The sequence below is a fragment of the Nothobranchius furzeri genome, chromosome 7, assembly GCF_043380555.1.
Source record: "Nothobranchius furzeri strain GRZ-AD chromosome 7, NfurGRZ-RIMD1, whole genome shotgun sequence".
Taxonomy (NCBI): Eukaryota; Metazoa; Chordata; class Actinopteri; order Cyprinodontiformes; family Nothobranchiidae; genus Nothobranchius; species Nothobranchius furzeri.
The window spans coordinates 41,275,605-41,292,691 of NC_091747.1; the positions used below are offsets into that span (position 1 = coordinate 41,275,605).

General features: G+C 39.5%; 1 protein-coding gene across 3 annotated transcripts; it reads right to left on the reverse strand.

Annotated features, from left to right (window-relative positions):
- Positions 1-329: 329 nt before the first annotated feature.
- LOC107382721 (cyclic nucleotide-gated channel beta-3) lies at positions 330-15,955 on the reverse strand. Of its 3 annotated transcripts, XM_054751301.2 has the most exons (17): positions 15,582-15,955; positions 15,077-15,131; positions 12,692-12,803; positions 10,803-10,957; positions 10,185-10,699; positions 10,057-10,107; positions 8,750-8,836; positions 7,619-7,683; positions 7,361-7,483; positions 6,469-6,610; positions 6,008-6,167; positions 4,995-5,092; positions 4,814-4,897; positions 2,559-2,677; positions 1,358-1,510; positions 856-1,006; positions 330-568 (listed from the first exon to the last, which is right to left on the reverse strand). In XM_054751301.2, exons 1-17 carry the CDS (start codon positions 15,714-15,716, stop codon positions 557-559), a joined length of 2,217 nt encoding a protein of 738 aa, XP_054607276.2. In that variant the 5' UTR covers positions 15,717-15,955; the 3' UTR covers positions 330-556. The 3 variants fall into 3 exon arrangements, with proteins under 3 accessions (XP_054607276.2, XP_070409441.1, XP_070409442.1); XM_070553340.1 differs by lacking the exons at positions 12,692-12,803; positions 15,077-15,131; positions 15,582-15,955 and adding an exon at positions 12,288-12,527; XM_070553341.1 differs by lacking the exons at positions 12,692-12,803; positions 15,077-15,131; positions 15,582-15,955 and adding an exon at positions 12,314-12,526.
- Between the last annotated feature and the right edge of the window lie 1,132 nt (positions 15,956-17,087).

Consider the following 17,087-nt stretch of genomic DNA (forward strand, 5'->3'; position numbering starts at 1 on the left):
GCCTCTGCCCAACTAACAGGATTAGATGGGATCTGCTGGGGAACTACAACAGGTTAAGATGTAAGGTGACTGACACATGGTGAAGTAACATAGATAAAAAAGTATTCCAACAATAACAAACAGGCATTTATTTGGGCTATTGCGGAAGATTAAAACGTCCAAACACATAAAACATAGCTGCTGTGTAAAGTCTGATGGCTTTTAGGTGTAATTAAAACTGCTGTTATAAAAAAGTGAATGCAGTAAAACTAGTACAAGCCCTGGAGTATCAACCTGAACACTAGATCAGATGTTTCAACATTTTATGTATTTTAACCATTTCTGTCCAAGCCCACTGTCTTCTTTAAACATGTTTAAATAATCTGGGACTTAGAAATTAGTCTTTTTAAAATCTTAAATGTAATTAAAAGCAAAAAATAAATAAATAAAAAAAAAGCCTTGGTACAAAGAATAATAATCTCAAGAAGAAGATTGGTTACTCCCAAAACGGAGTTAAAAAGATATTAAAATAAAAAACGAATAAAAAGACCCCCCTCCAAATCTTGGGTCCTCACGTTTAACTAGAACTCTGTAAAAAACACAAAAAACAGAACAATGAATCTTATGTAACAGTTCAAAAGTAAAGCCAGCATCTCCTACTTATACAACACAGTAATAAAATCAGCAAACAATCCTGTTATGCTGTTTTATTAATCATCAAATAGCATAACCCTAACCCAGTTCATTTACATGGATGGGGTGAGGCTTAAAACTAGTACTGCAGCCAGCCACTAGGGGTGATATGTTCCTATAGCCAGTTCTAATGTGTGGTTACAGATGCACGTGTGTACAGAAAGACAAAAACAGTTTTGTTACCTTCAGTTTTTCAATGAATTTCTTATTAAAAGGTCCTCCAAAGGCTCGTAGAAATTTGGGTGTTGGTGGTTTGGGTCCGAACAACGCCAGCCCTTTCTTCTTCTCCTCCTCTACTTTTGCTGCCGCTGGGCCCTTGGCTTTCATTAGTTTCCTACACACACACACACACACACACACACACACACACACACACACACACACACACACACACACACACACACACACACACACACACACACACACACACACACACACACACACACACACACACACACACACACACACACACACACACACACACACACACATCAAAAGTACAAAAGTTAGAAGAAAATTTCCATAGACATACAGTAAAATACACATAGAAAGCAGTAAAATTGTTTAATTATGTGAAACTAATTATGTAATGAAACAAATTTCTATTTAATTACTTAATTTATTATTTTTCACCAACTGTGGACATTGGTGAAAGCTTTACCTGCTGCCTTTAGGCTGGACTCACCTGCCCTTCCTAGCCAGCACTTTCTGAGATTCTGGGTAGTGGACCAAAATGTCAAACAGGTCTTTCTTCTCCAGGACGAAGAGGTTAGCAAAGCCGTAGGCTTTCACATTAGCTGTTCTTCTGTTCCCACCATCTTTGGAGGACTGCAGCAAACTTCCATTAAAAATACAAGAAGTTTTGTTAACATTTTTACAAACACTGTTTCTATATACATGTTCCCTCCAGTTACTCACTTCTTATTTAGGTCACCCATTTTCAGTATTAAGATCCCCTGTATTTGATCTCCTCTTCCTTTGGTTCTGGTCTCTTTAAGTTCCTATATTTAACCCTGAGTGTTTCTAGTTTTAGGTTTATCAGTTCACCTTTCTTTAGTTTTCTGTATGTTTGGATTATCTAGGTTGTATCTCCCTTTAGTGTATTGTTTCCTTCCCCATTTAGGTCCGGTTTCCTCCCCTGCCCCATTCTGTTCCTCTCAGTTTATTAGTCTCACCTGTGCACAGTTCCCTTAATCACCCAGCCCATGTGTATATAGCCCTGTCTTGCCTCTCTGTGTTTGTTGGTCCATTGTCGTTTGTCAGCGTTTTTCTAGTTGCCTCCTGTGCTCTTGAGTTTTTCACTCCTCCTAAAATAAAGGATTCCCTATTGTTGCAACCACTCCTGACTGTTGTTCTGGGTTCTTGCATTTTGGGTCCAAACCTCCTAACCTCAATGTGACATTTACATCATCATGAACATATTAAAGGGATACTATGTAACTTTTTCACATTTTAAATCATTTTTTGAGGCAGTGTGTGTTAAAATGACCCTTTACAGAGTTAATGAAATATCATTCAGACCCCCAACGCCATTTGTGGCCACTTGCAACTTCAGAGTGTGGGTCCAGTTCCTGTTGGACTTAAAAAAAGTGGAGCTGACATGCCAGCACTGATGTCTGCTTCCAGTATGTTCCCTGTATGTTTCAGATCATGAACACAGCTGATTTGTTTGATTTGCCCTGTAGACACTAATAAAGGCTGACAAGACATTTCACCATTTAGATTAAGGTGTTAAAAAGACGATCACACAGCGAGGAGATAGGTTTAAATTTTGGTTTCTCTAACAGACTTTAGAGGGTGCTAAAAGCAAGCCAAGACTGCGTAGTATCCCTTTAAACAAAAATCACATCTAATGCACGTATCACTAAAGATTTCAATGAAATTACCTGATTTCTCCAAACACACAGCCAGCCTTCAGTGTGACGAACACAATACTGTTGTCAGGTCCTCCCACCACCTGCACCGCCCCACTTTTGATGATGTACATCTCTTTACCGATATCACCCTGCAGAGACATAAAAACAAATCTGCATAAGTAATTAAATTATTGTATATAAGAAAAAACACACTACCACTGACTGCTTGGATTAACTTATAAACAACCTAAAATCCCATTTAAAATTCTGGACAGTTTAGTTGAGATTCAGTTCCTTCAATAGAATCTCTACATCAGGGTCTCCGACCGTTTTTGGCCCATGAGCTACTTTTACACAATGAAAGTATCGCAGAGTTACTGCCATACGAGTTATTCACATTGATACTTTCCATGTGTGAATACATTTAATATGTTAAAATGCCATTCTTACTGTATTAACATGCATTGTGTTCACAAGTTGATTTCTCTATATTTCATCAAATTATAAAAAAAGGTACAAAGAAAATAGTGACATTCTGACAACCAAACTAAATGAAACAATTTTAGTTTTTTAACTAATAAGATACTTTCAGATACTTAAGTAAAAATGTACTTCGTGTGAATGATGTTTTTTTACATTTAATGTTCTGTAATTGGAAATCTAAATGGCAAGTAACTGTTATGTTGAGTTATGAATATTTTTCCAAACAATGCAAAACAAATTTTCCTAATAAAAAGAATAAAACTGAAGGGATTTTTAATTAAATTCAAGCTAATTCTGATGAAAACACAACATTCCAAGTTTTTGAACTGAAGTGAAAACTGTAAAAAACAGAAAGAACATTTCTTCCTGCTTATCTGATTTATTGAATAATTTTAATGGGTTTTTGCTCATGAAAGTTAAGTTTTGCTTCACTGTTGAATAACTACAGATAAATGATGCTTTGCTGTGTTTATTGCTGACAATATTAAGGTTGGAAGTTTAATTGTAGGTGCAGTTTGTTTACTCTCTGCATGTCTAGGGGCTTCACAACACACAGCAGAGAGAGAGAGAGTGTGTGTTCACAATCATGTTTTATTACTAAATCTGCTGAAAGTGTTGAGGGAAGTTTTTTGAAACTAAATCACAGGAGATGTCCGGAGTTGGAAGCCTGTGTTCATCATGCGTTCATAAGCAAACACCATTTAACCTGTGTTTAACGAGGACTTTACTGTCATCCAGAATATTTTATCAAATCAAATCAAATCAACTTTATTTATATAGCACTTTTCATACAAAAAAAATGCAACTCAAAGTGCTTTACAGATTAAAATGGCCCTATAGATCCCACATTCCCATCCCAGGCCCCCCCCCCCCCCCAAGTATAAAACAATTAAAAAATTACAGTTCCCCTCCCGCACCCAACTTCCAAAAGTGGACATACAATCACCCGCACACTCGTCCATGCACACACACACGCACATACACACACTCGTGAACACCAGAGTAAACATTTACTGAAGATGTTTTTCTGAAACCAGGTCTGAATACGTGACGTCACCCCATCTCTTTTAGAAGTGCATCTTCATCCACCCGCAGCTGCAACTGCTGAGATCCTTGTGCAATATTCAAATTTTTATTTTATTTCCACAAAATATATTTTAGATTAGATACTGCAGAAAACGGCGACTGCTTGCCAACAAGTTAAAAATCCGCCCCTCGTTAATTACAAGAAGTCAAGATGGCTAGCTAGCTGCTTCCAGCCGAGCAACTTTAAAGTGTGTCGAGAGTGACGTGTTGGAGACCCCTGCTCCAAACATTTGTTGCATTATTGAGACTTCTGAATAAGTAAAATGACACATTTATTTGGTAGGACAATGACAGTCTGAACTCTTATTAACAAAAACAAGAGCTCAATAAAGCTGATTTGCTTCCTTTAGTCTCAGCAGTGCTGTCTCTAGTCAGTTAGACCCAAGATAAACAAGATGGAGATGAAGGCTTAGTAACACCAGGTGGACTGGGGTTACTTAAGCTAGTACTTAGAAATACACAGCTAAACCGTCACTAGGTCACTGTTAAGATTTAGCTGCACGTAGACATTGTGTAAGAGGAAAGATGTAATTTCCTATTCTTCCATCTTTCTATCTATATTTTACTGGTAAATAAATAAACATTATAGGAATTAGAAACATAACATAACATAACACCACTCAAAACCAATGATGTTCAATCAGCTGATATAGCAAATATTTTAAACTCAGAGTTTCCCATCTTTGCCAATAACCATGTTATGATTCTCAACTTACCTTTTTCACTACAAAGTCTCCAGGTAGGTAGATGATGGACTTGAGTCTCAGTAACATGTCCACCAGCATCTGCTGGTCACAGCCCTGAGGAACCAGAGAGATTTAACACTTTAGGCTAAAGTAAGCATGTTCGCGGTTCTGCACAAGTTTTTCCTGTCCAAACCAGCCTTGGCTAACTCACCTGAAACAGAGCAATCTTCTGAAATGTTGCCAGGTTGATGTCCACAGCAATGGCAGTCCTCATCACTAGAGGCATCTTATCCAGCAGCTCAGACTCATCTGAACATTTAAATGAAACAGAAAAATTAGGTAACACTTTAGTTTAGGGAACACAAATTAACCATTAATTAGCTGCCAATTAATATGCATATTAGTGGACTACTACGTCTGAACTATTCATTATTAGGCACTGATAGTAGGTGACACAAAAATAGAGCAAGTCACGGATGTTAATTTATTGGGGGTAATAGAAGATAGCCAAATGTCATGGAAAAATCATGTCGACCAGGTATTGATGAAAATGGGAAGAGGGATTGCTGTAGTTAGATACTGTAGGAAGTCTATGTCTAATCAACTGCTAAGGCAAGTAGTCCAAGCTTTAGTATTGGCATATCTGGATTACGGTTCTGTAGTCTGGCCGAGTACTGTCACGTTTTGAGGATGTTAGGACCCAAATATGCAGCAACCCAGGATGACACGAGGCAGGAGATGATGCAAGGTAAAATCCTTTATTTTGGGAGGATGAACAACATAAATCCAGGCAGCGAGCCTAAAGTCCAAAACTCCAAAGCTGGAGAAACAAAGCTCACCAAGAGCATGAACAAACGTTGCGCCTAAAGTCCAAAACTCCAAGGTTGGAGAAACAAAGCTCACCAAGAGCACAAACAAACACTGACAGAATACAAATACACAATGGACCGATAAGACAGGGCATTAATTTATGGCTTGTTAACGTTAGAATTACGGCATTAGTAAGGAGCACCTAATAACCGCGTACTAATTCAGACTTAGAAGTCCACTAATATGCATATTAATTGACTGCTAATTAATGGTTAATTTGTGTTCCATAAACTAAAGTGTTACCAAAAATTATTTTACTGAATTCAGGGTAATAAAAAAATTATCTTTGAAGTAGATGAAATTGTTCATTTAGGCTTGCTGAAAAACATTCAACCAAGCTCTCCATCTACTGACCCAGCATGCCCTGAGCGTCCCATGTGTAGGTGTACCAGGTGCGGACCCTGTTCTGCACCATATGTGGAATGTGGTTGGTGACCATGTAGGCCACCGTGTTGTCCATGGAGGATCTGAAGTAGGTTTGTCCTGCTGTGGCAGCACCAATGACGTCTCTCATCTGAGACAACATGATAAAACAGCTACATAAACACAAAAACAACTCAGATTAAACTACTTAGGGTGTAGAGGTAATGAGCTTCTGTTGTTAAAGTGGTACAGACAGTCAACACTCCAGAGGGAACCACATAAAAACCACACGGGTAATGATTGCCTAATGACAGCTGCTACAGGTTTCATTCATCTATGGCTGCATGAGCATGTGGAAGAGGAAGTGATGGTTTGCTAATACACTAGTTACAGGATCCATACAGCTTTGGGATGCTGGGGTAAGAACGTGTGCAAAAGGTAGCCTTTGTTACCTGTCCAATCAAACTGGAGAACACAAAGACGCCTATGAAAAAGTTAGTCATCTGAAAGGTAATCTCAAAGACGGTGTGAGGTTCATTAAGACCCCCGATGTTGATCAGACTGCGGACAGCAAAGTAGTAACAGCGCAGGTACCTGTGGAGGAGGTGACGGGGCGTTAGATGGTCTAGACTGATCACAAATAGTGGTTTTATTTTTAAAGTTTACATAGATTTTTGTAGATTCTTTGGAAAGTTATGATTTAATCTTTGAATTTGTGATTCCCTTGATGTCTTGCTGCTGTTTTTCTGCACGAAAGGCTGAAAAAATCCTTCTAAAACAGCAACAGAGAGTGATGTCACAGCTACACAAAAAGAGCTACCTGGCCAAGAATGACAGACATAAAGAATGCCCCTAAAAGGTAGTTCATCATCTGAAAGGTCTGTTCAAACATGGTGTCTGGAAATGGCAACTCAGCAATCATCAGAAGGGACTTCTTCGCCTAGAAGAAGCATCTGAGGTAACTGCAGCAAATATACAACATACAGGTTTTTTTTTTATTTTTAAATTAGGATTATTTAAAAAAAACACTCCCGCTGACCTTTGTTTCAGGTCAGTAAAAATTATTCAAAATCTCTCAACTCACTTTTTCATATTATGGATGGTATACTTTGCAAATACAGTATGGTAAAAAAAAACATATTTTTTGTAACAATTTACTTGGTCAAGGATTCAGTTTTAAGTAAAAGTTTTAGATTTTTTTCTATTGTTGTCTCAGCAAAACAGATTATGCTAATCTGGAAAAGGAACATTTAAACAATAAAACCAGTTGTGCCCCATCATAGAGGTCTGACATAAGATTAAATCTGTGAAACACATCCAGCGATAGTGTGGCCCGGTACTCACGCACTGCCTTGACCAGAGTAGACCCACTTGGTTTTTCCGATGCCCTGGTAGTCTGAGGCAACGTAGTAGAAACAGGCGTTGAGATGGAGCATGAAGAGCAGGTAGCCGATGGTACGAATCACTCTGAAAGAGAAAGAGTGCCCGTTACTGGTAATGCTGGACTGAAGATACAGGAATGGATAGAGGAGAACCAGCCCTCTTTTGTGGCTGCTCTAGTTGTTTACATGATAAAAATTCAATGATAAACAATTATTTTACCTCCAGATGTACGCCTTGGCCAAGATGCTCTCCAAGCGATCACTGAACTCAAAAAATGTATCTAACTTGAAAAGAAGTACATAAATATCAGTGACAGAGACAACAGCAGCACTTAAAAATCTACCGTATTTTCCGTACTATAAGTCGCTACATTTTCCCCAAGCTTTGAACCATGCGGCTTATAATGAGGTGCGGCTTTACTGAAGATCTTCCTTCACCTGCCAGGGAGCGCTTTAGCAGAAAGTGAAACGTGGAAGTCAAAAGTGGAAATCAAAGAAAGTGCTCATTTTAATTTAGCACATGCAAGCAGCCGGTATGACGAAGAATTGTTTTCAAATCCATACCCCTTCATCATGGTAACTACATGTATGAGTTCATATGTTGCCGCGTGTAAGTTTAAGGCCATCGATCTGGCAGTAAAGGAGGGAAACAGTGCTGCCGCACGTAAGCTTGGCAAGAATGAATCCATGGTTCGGCGCTGGAGACGGCAGCGGGAAGAACTCATTCAAGCCAGCTTCACCCGGGGATGATGACAGCGACACTGACATCGCCACAGAAAAGGTATGTGACGAAGCTCTTCTGAGGCTGAACACTGAAGAAGAGGACTTTAATGGCTTTAGTGCGCAACAGGAAGATGAGAGCGAATGACTTTTTCTGGTATTCATGTGTGTTTTATTTACTAACAGGCATGTTTTGTGTGCAGTTTTTATTTTCTAATCATCCAGGTCTTATTAATGCTGTGTCAGCGCTGTTCTTTTCTTCTAAACATGCATGCAAATTACCGGCAATAATGTGTCAGTTCTGTTTTTATTTTATAACCATCCAGAAGTATGAATGCTATCAGTGCTGTTTTCTTCTCTAAACTTGCAGGCACCTTCAACCGTTTTAAAAATTCTTTTGTCGAATTAAAACAACAACAAAAAACCTCCGTGTAGCGTCTTTCTGTCTAATTATCTTATGTTATGGCCGTACAGGCGCTGTGTGCCAGAGACCTGCATGTGGCTGCTGCGCCGCGGCTTGTATTCGAGTGCGGCGTGTGTGTGTAGAAAACTTTTTTTTTTGTTGGTGCGGCTTATATTGAGGTGCGCTCTATAGTCCGGAAATTACGGTAAATAACATAGGTTTATTCACCTTCAGTATACGATTGGCTCTGAAAGCAGAGTTGAACCCAAACTTGAGGTATAACAAGTCTAATGGGAAAACCGACACCATGTCAACCTGTTGAAAACAGAAGAAGCTGTGAGAATCACACTTTGATTTATTTACTCTTTATTGTTCCAACGCTGACATGTAGTGACCAGACAGAACACAAAGGTCACAAGTTCATCTGGTGTGGGTTCTTATTCACATGGAAACCTCGAAAATCAAGAAAAAAAAGTATTTTATAACACTCCATCTCTTTCTGACCAAATGTAGTTTTTCTAGAAATACACCAATATGGCCAGCAGAGGGCAAACTCTTTTCTCCACTCCTGGAGCCATGCAGACATGAGGAAACTATGGGTGTTTTTCAATGCCAAGGAACCTTGCATTGAGGTCTTGGCCCTGCCCCGGTTGCCTAGGAGATACATCATCAGGAGCCGCCAAGATGTGTTCCAATGTTCATGTTCTACCGAGGCATGCGTTCTCCGTTTGTTAGCCGTTTAGCTAGCTGAGCGAGGATACATGGGAGGTGTCTGTAGCCTAGCCTTGGTCAAAAATTACCCAGAATACACTGCAGTATTTTCAAAAGGATGGCGGATCAGAAGCCGGCGGCTACTTCGGGGACAATTTTCAAGTTTAAAAGTAAGTCAACTAAATGAAAATGTTTTTTTTAGATCCAAATAAGTTATCTCTTGTTGGTTAGTTGCTTTGTAGTTGCAGCTTTGGTGGCTAGCGGGTAGTAACTCACTTATATTTTTAATTTAATAACAGACACAATTTAAAAAGTTAAAGGCTCGTTATGTATTCATATTGAAACTAATACATGTAAAATATAATGTTATCTCCCGTGTCACGTGATGTTACATGACCCCCGTGGAAGCCGCGGTCACGTGATGCAAGTCTGTTCCATTTTACCGTTTTCTTTGACTAAGGAAGGACTGTGTCCTTGTAAGCAAGGTGCCTGGCCTCGCAAGGACCACCCTATCTGTTTGAAGATGCTAATGCTAGCAAGAATACTTCCTCCACCCACAGAAGGGCTGACATGTTCCTCTCCTTTACTAACAACTCTTAAAACCTCTGGATTCAGCTTCTATCAGGTAAGTTTCAAGATCTCCACATCTTTCAAAGACAAAGTCAGATTGTGCTGGTTTAAAAATAAACAAGAACACTAATGACTACTTTTCTCCTACATTTTTGTGTCTTTAAAAGTGTCTGATCGCTCCTCCAAATGAACGTATGACATTTGTCGCTCTTGTGTGTCAGGTCTGAGTGATTCGTGTGTTTGAGTTACAATACCAGAAATCGCTCTGATTCTCTGTAGTGCTTCTTTGTCATTTTGCGGTCTTTCTAACAGAGACAAAAAAGAAATCAATCAGACATATTTCCATTTAGATCAGTGACCATCAGGATCCTTCCACACTCACTATGATGTCCCCTCCTTTGACAAACTGTTTGCGGGGCTGAAACAGGATGGAGTCTGCAGCGTAGACGAGGTCAGCCAGGACATCCATGACAAACCAGTAAGGGATGGAGGCCTCGGTGTGGTACGGGAAACACAGCCGGGCTGTGATGAACCAGGCGTTGTAGTTGAACGCCACAGTCACCAAACTCAGCCATGCTATGTAGCGGCGATCTGTGAACGGATCGATGGTGGCCCCCAGAATTGGATCCATACGGTCCTCAATAGGCTTCAACACAAAGTCCACCAAAGCCCACCCGGCTGCAATTATCCTGGTCTTCAAGGGCACCTTCACCTTCTTTTCTTCTTCTAACCTTTTCTCCTCTTCCTCCTTCTTCTTCTGCTCAGCTTCCTTCTTTTTCTTCTCCTGTTCTTCTTTTTTCTTCTTGTCTGCCTCTTCCTTCTTAATCCTCTGCTCCTCTGCTTGTCTAGCTCTTTCTTCTATGACTCTTGCATATTCGTCTTTTTGTAGCAATGGAGCTGAAAGGATGATGAGTCATCTCTTTTTTCCCAGTAAACATCCAGTAACACCAATAAGAACGTGTTGCTGTGTGTGTATGGAGGACAGGTGTGCTGTACTCACTGACAGGAGGGGTGATCTCAGGTGATGAAGCGTACTGATCAACCACCTTCTCCTTGTACAGCTCCAGTCTCTCATGCATCCGCTTGGCCACACTTCTGAGCTGCTCATCGGCATATTTATTGATGATTATTGGTGGTGGAGGAGCTTCTTCCTGACTAAAATAACAAAAACACCAACAATCATCTGACATTTTTCTTTATCACACCTGGCAAATGTCTTGTTTTGTGCTAAAAGGAACTCCCATGAACTATTCCTGCTGGGTTTGTTCTTTAAACTGCATCTTATTTCCAAGACATGAACTTAGGTCATTATAAATGTTTTAGGTGTGTTTCTACAACTCGCTTCAGTCATTCCCACTTTTAGTGTTTTCACAACAGATTCATTAAACTTGTGTGATGCCTGTATGAACATGAGAAGCTGCTGAGAACATCCGAGGTCCAGACCTCTAGTGGTTTAAAATCACTACAATAAAAAGAAGTTGTGGGCTACATCTGCACATTTCTACCATTTGCACTTTAGTTGCAAATTATTTAACTCACTAAGAAAGTAATTTTTTTGTTAATCTAGTTTTTCTAAGTATTATTTTGTGAAGAAACATGTCGTGAAGAGAGTTTGATCATATAAAATGTTCATGTTGTGCCCCCTTGTGGGGACCATTCAGTATTACACCTTACAGGTTTCACTCACGTCTGATTACTGTGGATTATACAACTTTTATTTATTTCATTGAAAAAAAATTCAAAACATTTAAAGTTTTGAAGTAAAAACGTTAAAAGTGACAGCCATTTTTTAATGAGTTACTCTGATCATTTAAAATGAGAGTACTGTTATTTTAGGACATTTTAACGTTACCTATTTACAGTTTAGGATGATGAAAACAAACTGCTGCCCTGCTAAAACTGCAGCTGTGTCAAGGCTCTGACAGCAGCAAGTGGTCGTGCTAATGAGATGACTCATCAGACTTAATCTAATCTGAAAGCTGCAGGTTTTCATCACACTAATGTGCTGCCTTGACAACAGGGCTGGTTGTAATCCAGCAAAAGAGACAGAATCTTTTATTTCTGTGTAGATGTTTAAAAAAGATTTTTCAGAATTTCTAATGATGAAAAATGTGTATTTTTAATGACCAAAACAAATGACTAGAACTAGACGAGTGGAAATGTTGTAATGCATTTGGAGTTTATGCTGAACTGGTAAAACTGCAAACTCCATTAAAAAGCATGTAATTCTGCACTTTGTTATGTAGCCCCACACACCACCGTGGACCATTAGGATCATGAGATCCTTTGGATGAAACAATTATCGGCTCATGCAGCACCAGTTTAGCTCTGTAGAGGACAGCGTGTCCTCAGATAACCTTTACGTTCCTGATCGTTTTTCTGCATGTTGCTTACATCTCCTCCTGTCTGAGTTCTTCATCATCCCACTAAACATTTAATAATGCTCTTTCACACAATGTTTCATAAATAAAAAGTGCCTCCAAACCTGAGAGGATTAGCAGTAGCTGTTACCTTCATGTCTTCCATGGCTGAGCCACGAGTAACCCCGATGAGCTCCTTATGTGTAAAGAGCTGAAAAGCTTTTCATCCACTTTCAGGTCATACCTCAGTTAATACCCATGTAGATGCAGGAGATAAAGATCTCAGATGTCGAGCTTTCTTCTGAGGTGTTTCTGTCCTCTCAGCATCGCACCACCCTATCTGGTTAATAAGTGTGGGCAATGTTCTGATCATGTGATACTAGTTTGTGGCGACTGTATCGGTAAAATGTACAGAACTGGCTGTTTGGAGACTCTGGGATAAACACGCAGGAGCTACTCTCATTAATTATGTTTTTACTTTGATTACATCACAGTAAAATTATGTATCATGAACAAGTGGAGGTCTTACCCTTCAGGTCCAGCTTGGTCTGGGTTAGCTGGTGCAGCTGTGGGGGCTGGAGCTGAGCCAGGGGCTGGTGCTGCAGCTGCAGCTGGAGCTGGAGCTGGAGTTGTTGTAACAGCTGGTAAAGAGTAAAAATTTCTTATCAATATTTCAACAACCTCAACCATAGAATAATGCATAGTCCTGGTCTACAGTTATGCATCATTGACTGGAACTCAGTTGAGGTAGGTCTGAGTAAATGGAACACAGCACAACATTTAGCTACTAATGGTGTTTTCACACCAGCGGTGTTTGTTTAAATTGAACTGTGATGTGTCTTAGCCCTGGATTCATTTGGTTAACCCAGCCATTGCACCAGAGTCCAGAACAGAACACAGGTATGAAGATCCACTGGAGAAGGTGGTATCGGCTTTCACACACCTCCAGTGGTTTGTGTATAGAAGAATTTGATGCAACTATGTGTACGCTGCATGTTTGAGCCAAACATCTTACCATAGCCAGGTTTGCGTTGCATCCTGGGATGTGGAAGGGCACGTGAACATCAGCTGCATGTGGCTTGCAAAAAGTTAACTGAAGGCTCACGTGGACTCATAAAACATGAAAGAGTTCAAATATTTCTAAAACTGCTCAGGTAAAAGGAGTTAGACTGACTAGCTCAAGATGAACACCTTTGGTCTGTAGTGTTTTTTGGTAGCTCCGCCCCCTAACAGTCTGACCAATAAACAAACTGAACTTTTTTTTACCTGGTTTGTTGTGACACATTGCTAATCTTTTGCAGTTGTCCCATATCGACAAGAAACCAAACAATAGGACAAAAACTACAAATGAACAGATTCAGAGCAGTGCTTTTCAATTTGTGGGGCGTGCCCCCCAGGTGGGAGCAAGGGGGTGACGGGGGACAAGAGGCAGGAGAGTCCTTTATTGTAGTATTATTATTATTATTGTAGTATTATTTAGTTCATTTTTGTTGTATGAATGTTAAAAGTCACTAGGTCACAAGTCACTACGTTTCAGACTACCTTGATGACCTTTTTTTCTCCAAAATCGACAAACCTGGCAACATTTCTGGAGAGCCTAGCTACTTCCTGTTGAGCTTTGTTGTCTCCAGAATAACCAAAGCCAAACCTGCGCTTCGGACCATCCTTCCAGACGTTAGGAAAGAGATTGATATGCAAATGCAGCAAGTTTATGTTTATGTTTATTTATTTAGCAGACGCTTTTATCCAAAGCGACTTACAATTTATGACCTTTAGGGCATGTTGTGAGCAAGGTCGCATTAAAATGACTGACCAATTATAATTCTTTCTCATTTGGACCACCATTGCTTTAGTCCTTCCTGCATCCGGCCAAAAACAAATTCAACAGGAGCTTGTTTCAGAATGTTCCCGGGGGAGCATGATGGAATAATTGAGAAACACGGAACTAGACGAACTGCTGCTAAAGATGCTGATACTATCTCAACTTGAAGTTTATTTGGGTTTACTGTTTAGACATTTTTGAAAATACTGTAGCTATTTTTAAGGTGGCAGCCATCTTTGTTTTTGGTTCTACTTCAACTAGCAGTTAGCTCATCAGTTTGGTCAGAACTAAACTGCTTGTCCAACCAAAACAAGATATCTACAACAGGTAAGTTATTTTTGGTTCATTACCTTCCCACAGAACCACAATTTAAAAGATCAGAAGTAACACTTTTAAACAGTTAAATGGCTTGAAACCAAACCAGTCTAAACCAGTCAGATGATTACAAGAAATTATTTGATCTTGTTCTAAAATCCCTAAAAATTACTGACATCAACATGTTTGAGTTGTCATTTGCCTGAAACCTTAATAAAATCTTAGATTTAATGACACAAACATTTATTAAAAAATGTCAATTCTGCAAATAAAGATGTCAGTATTGTGATAATTGATGGGACAATAGTGTTATAATAATAAATAGGTAACGCTTCTTTTTACAGTGCCCTAATTACTAAGTACTTACATGGTAATTACATAGTAAGTTAAAGTGTATTATTGTTTCTGAGTTCTTAAATAGTTATTACCATGTAACTCAGATTCAATTTTGGTTTTTATTTTTATCAGTAATTCACAGTAAATACTGCTTTACACAATAATCACACTTTATTACAATTATACACCTTAATTACACAGCAATACACTTTGACTTACTATGTAATTACCTTGTAAGTACTTAATAATTAGGGTAAATGAAGCGTTACCAATAAATAATACGCATCCATATTAAAATATACCAGTATTCTAAGTTGGATTAGTGAATATTTAAGTGGAATAAAAAACAACGTTCTGTAATAAGATTTCCTGTTTTTCATTCACATGAAGCCCCAAAGCTGAATCTGTGCAACAGCATGAGCAACACCTCACATGACTCACCTTGTGGTTTGTCCTCATTCTTTGCTTCATTTTCTTTATCAGCTGGCTTCTCCTCCTACATGAAAAAAACAATACATTTTCCACAGATTATTCAGATGATTGGCTTGATTCATCAACATCAACCATTGGAGAGGCATTTAAGTTTTCTAAGGTCTAAGTTTTCTTTCTTTAAAGAATGTCTGATTATCCCCAAATCCACCCCATACCTGATAAACACTTTAAATATATACAATACATTTTACATTTAATTTGATAATTTGGATGGCAATTATTATGATCTCCTGAATGAATGGAGCAACAAGTAAGAAGCTAAAGCTGTGAGTTTAGGAGAAATAAATGAGATAATGGACTGCAATCACATGCTGGATGCAACATGTTATTCTGTGTGATGATACTGGATTGTAGTCTCAGATCCTACAGCTATTGTGAATTTCCATTTTTCTCAAAACAACCATAAAACAATCTAATATTTCAGAAAAGAAGACAAAACAGAAGAAGGTCTTACCTTAACTGGTGCTGGGGCTGGAGCTGGAGCTGGAGCTGGTGCTGGGGCTGGAGCTGGTGCTGGTGCTACTGTGGTGGTCCCAGATTCAGCTGGTAACTGGGGGCCTGAAAAGAAGCTCTTGAATTTGGCAAACATATCTAAACACCTCCCAGTGCACGAGTTCTACAGTCCACTGCTGGCTGTAGACTGCACTGATACCAACAGAGCAAAGTGATCCCTGCTGCAGCTTGACCCTCTCTTATTAGCTGGCCCACCTTGCCTTCTCCACCTGTTGTAAAGCAACGTGCCCTCATAACCAGGCCGGCCCTGATGGCATTACTGCGTTTAGCACCACTAATTCTCTTGCACAGAGAAGAGTCCACACCATTACCACTGACATCGCTATCACTCCCACAAATAGGCTTATGGGTGACCACTAAAGCACGGAGGACAGCCTTTACAGAACACAGCAGAAACAATAAAAGACCCTGTTTTGATTCTAGGGGTTTGTGAATCACAACAAAATGAAAATAGTTCATCTGGTCTTCAGCCAGCCTTAAAAGTACTTAAACATATAAAACCAACTAAAACACAAAAGCAATGTGTGGAAAACAGAAAGCAGTAAGCTGCAGCTGCTTATTACAAGTTTTATTAGCTCCCATTAGCTCCTTGGTAAAAGAAAGTGCAGGACCTGACTGGACCTGATAATTACAACAGACAACAAAGAAAGGTTTAAAATGTACTTTTGAAGGTCAGAGTAGAGGAACATAGGAAACAGAATGCAGATGTCAGATGAAGAAGATGCAGGAGACCGGGTCAGAGACAGGCTGAGTTCACTTCACTAATCCAAGGAGGTAAAATCAAACAAGAACAGAGGCAGGAAAGGCTCAGATATCGTGAAAAAGGGAAAAGTTGGAATGCTGGATGGAAACTCAAACAATCTGGATATTGTGTTGAGAGGTAAAGCAGATTTTATGGAGACAGACATAGGTGACAGGAATCTGCTTGTGGCATTAGTTCCAGTAGGCTTTAAAATAGGCCTAGGGCTTAAAGGGTTAAGATCATTAGACCTACAAAGAAATCTGATACATGTTCATTTATGAATTTCACAAAATCATCACATTTTTACAAATGTGGCTAAACATATAATATCCATCCAAACTTTTCTGCTTCAGGTCGTGGGGGCAGCATCCTGAGGAGAGGCCCAGACTTCCCTCTCCCCAGCCACTTGGGCCTGCTCCTCCAGTGGTAATCGCAAGGCATTCCCTGGACAACAAGAAACATATGGCTCATTTTTGTCAGCCATTTTGGCATGGAATAGTAACGATGGGTTGCTATTTTTTCTGTCCTGACTGTTAAACCTGTCCAGACAACCTACCCGGACCATGCCAGTTACAGGACATTTTTGGCTCCCTTCTGTTGTAGGTCCAGAAATGTCTGGAGTGGCACGGTTAGGGTGGAGTAACAAACAGTCCACTGATTGGTTGACAAAAATGCATCACTACTTGCAAAAAGCAAAAAAAAAAA

What these genes read in the sequence shown, in the direction of transcription:
- LOC107382721 (XM_054751301.2), bottom strand. Translation starts at nt 15,716, where the DNA reads ATGTTTGCCAAATTCAAGAGCTTCTTTTCAGGCCCCCAGTTACCAGCT. An exon ending in TGAGATCACCCCTCCTGTCA is followed by an intron (nt 10,700 to 10,802) that starts GTGAGTACAGCA and finishes TCATCCTTTCAG; the next exon opens with CTCCATTGCTACAAAAAGAC. An exon ending in AGAAGATTGCTCTGTTTCAG is followed by an intron (nt 4,898 to 4,994) that starts GTGAGTTAGCCA and finishes CTGGTTCCTCAG; the next exon opens with GGCTGTGACCAGCAGATGCT.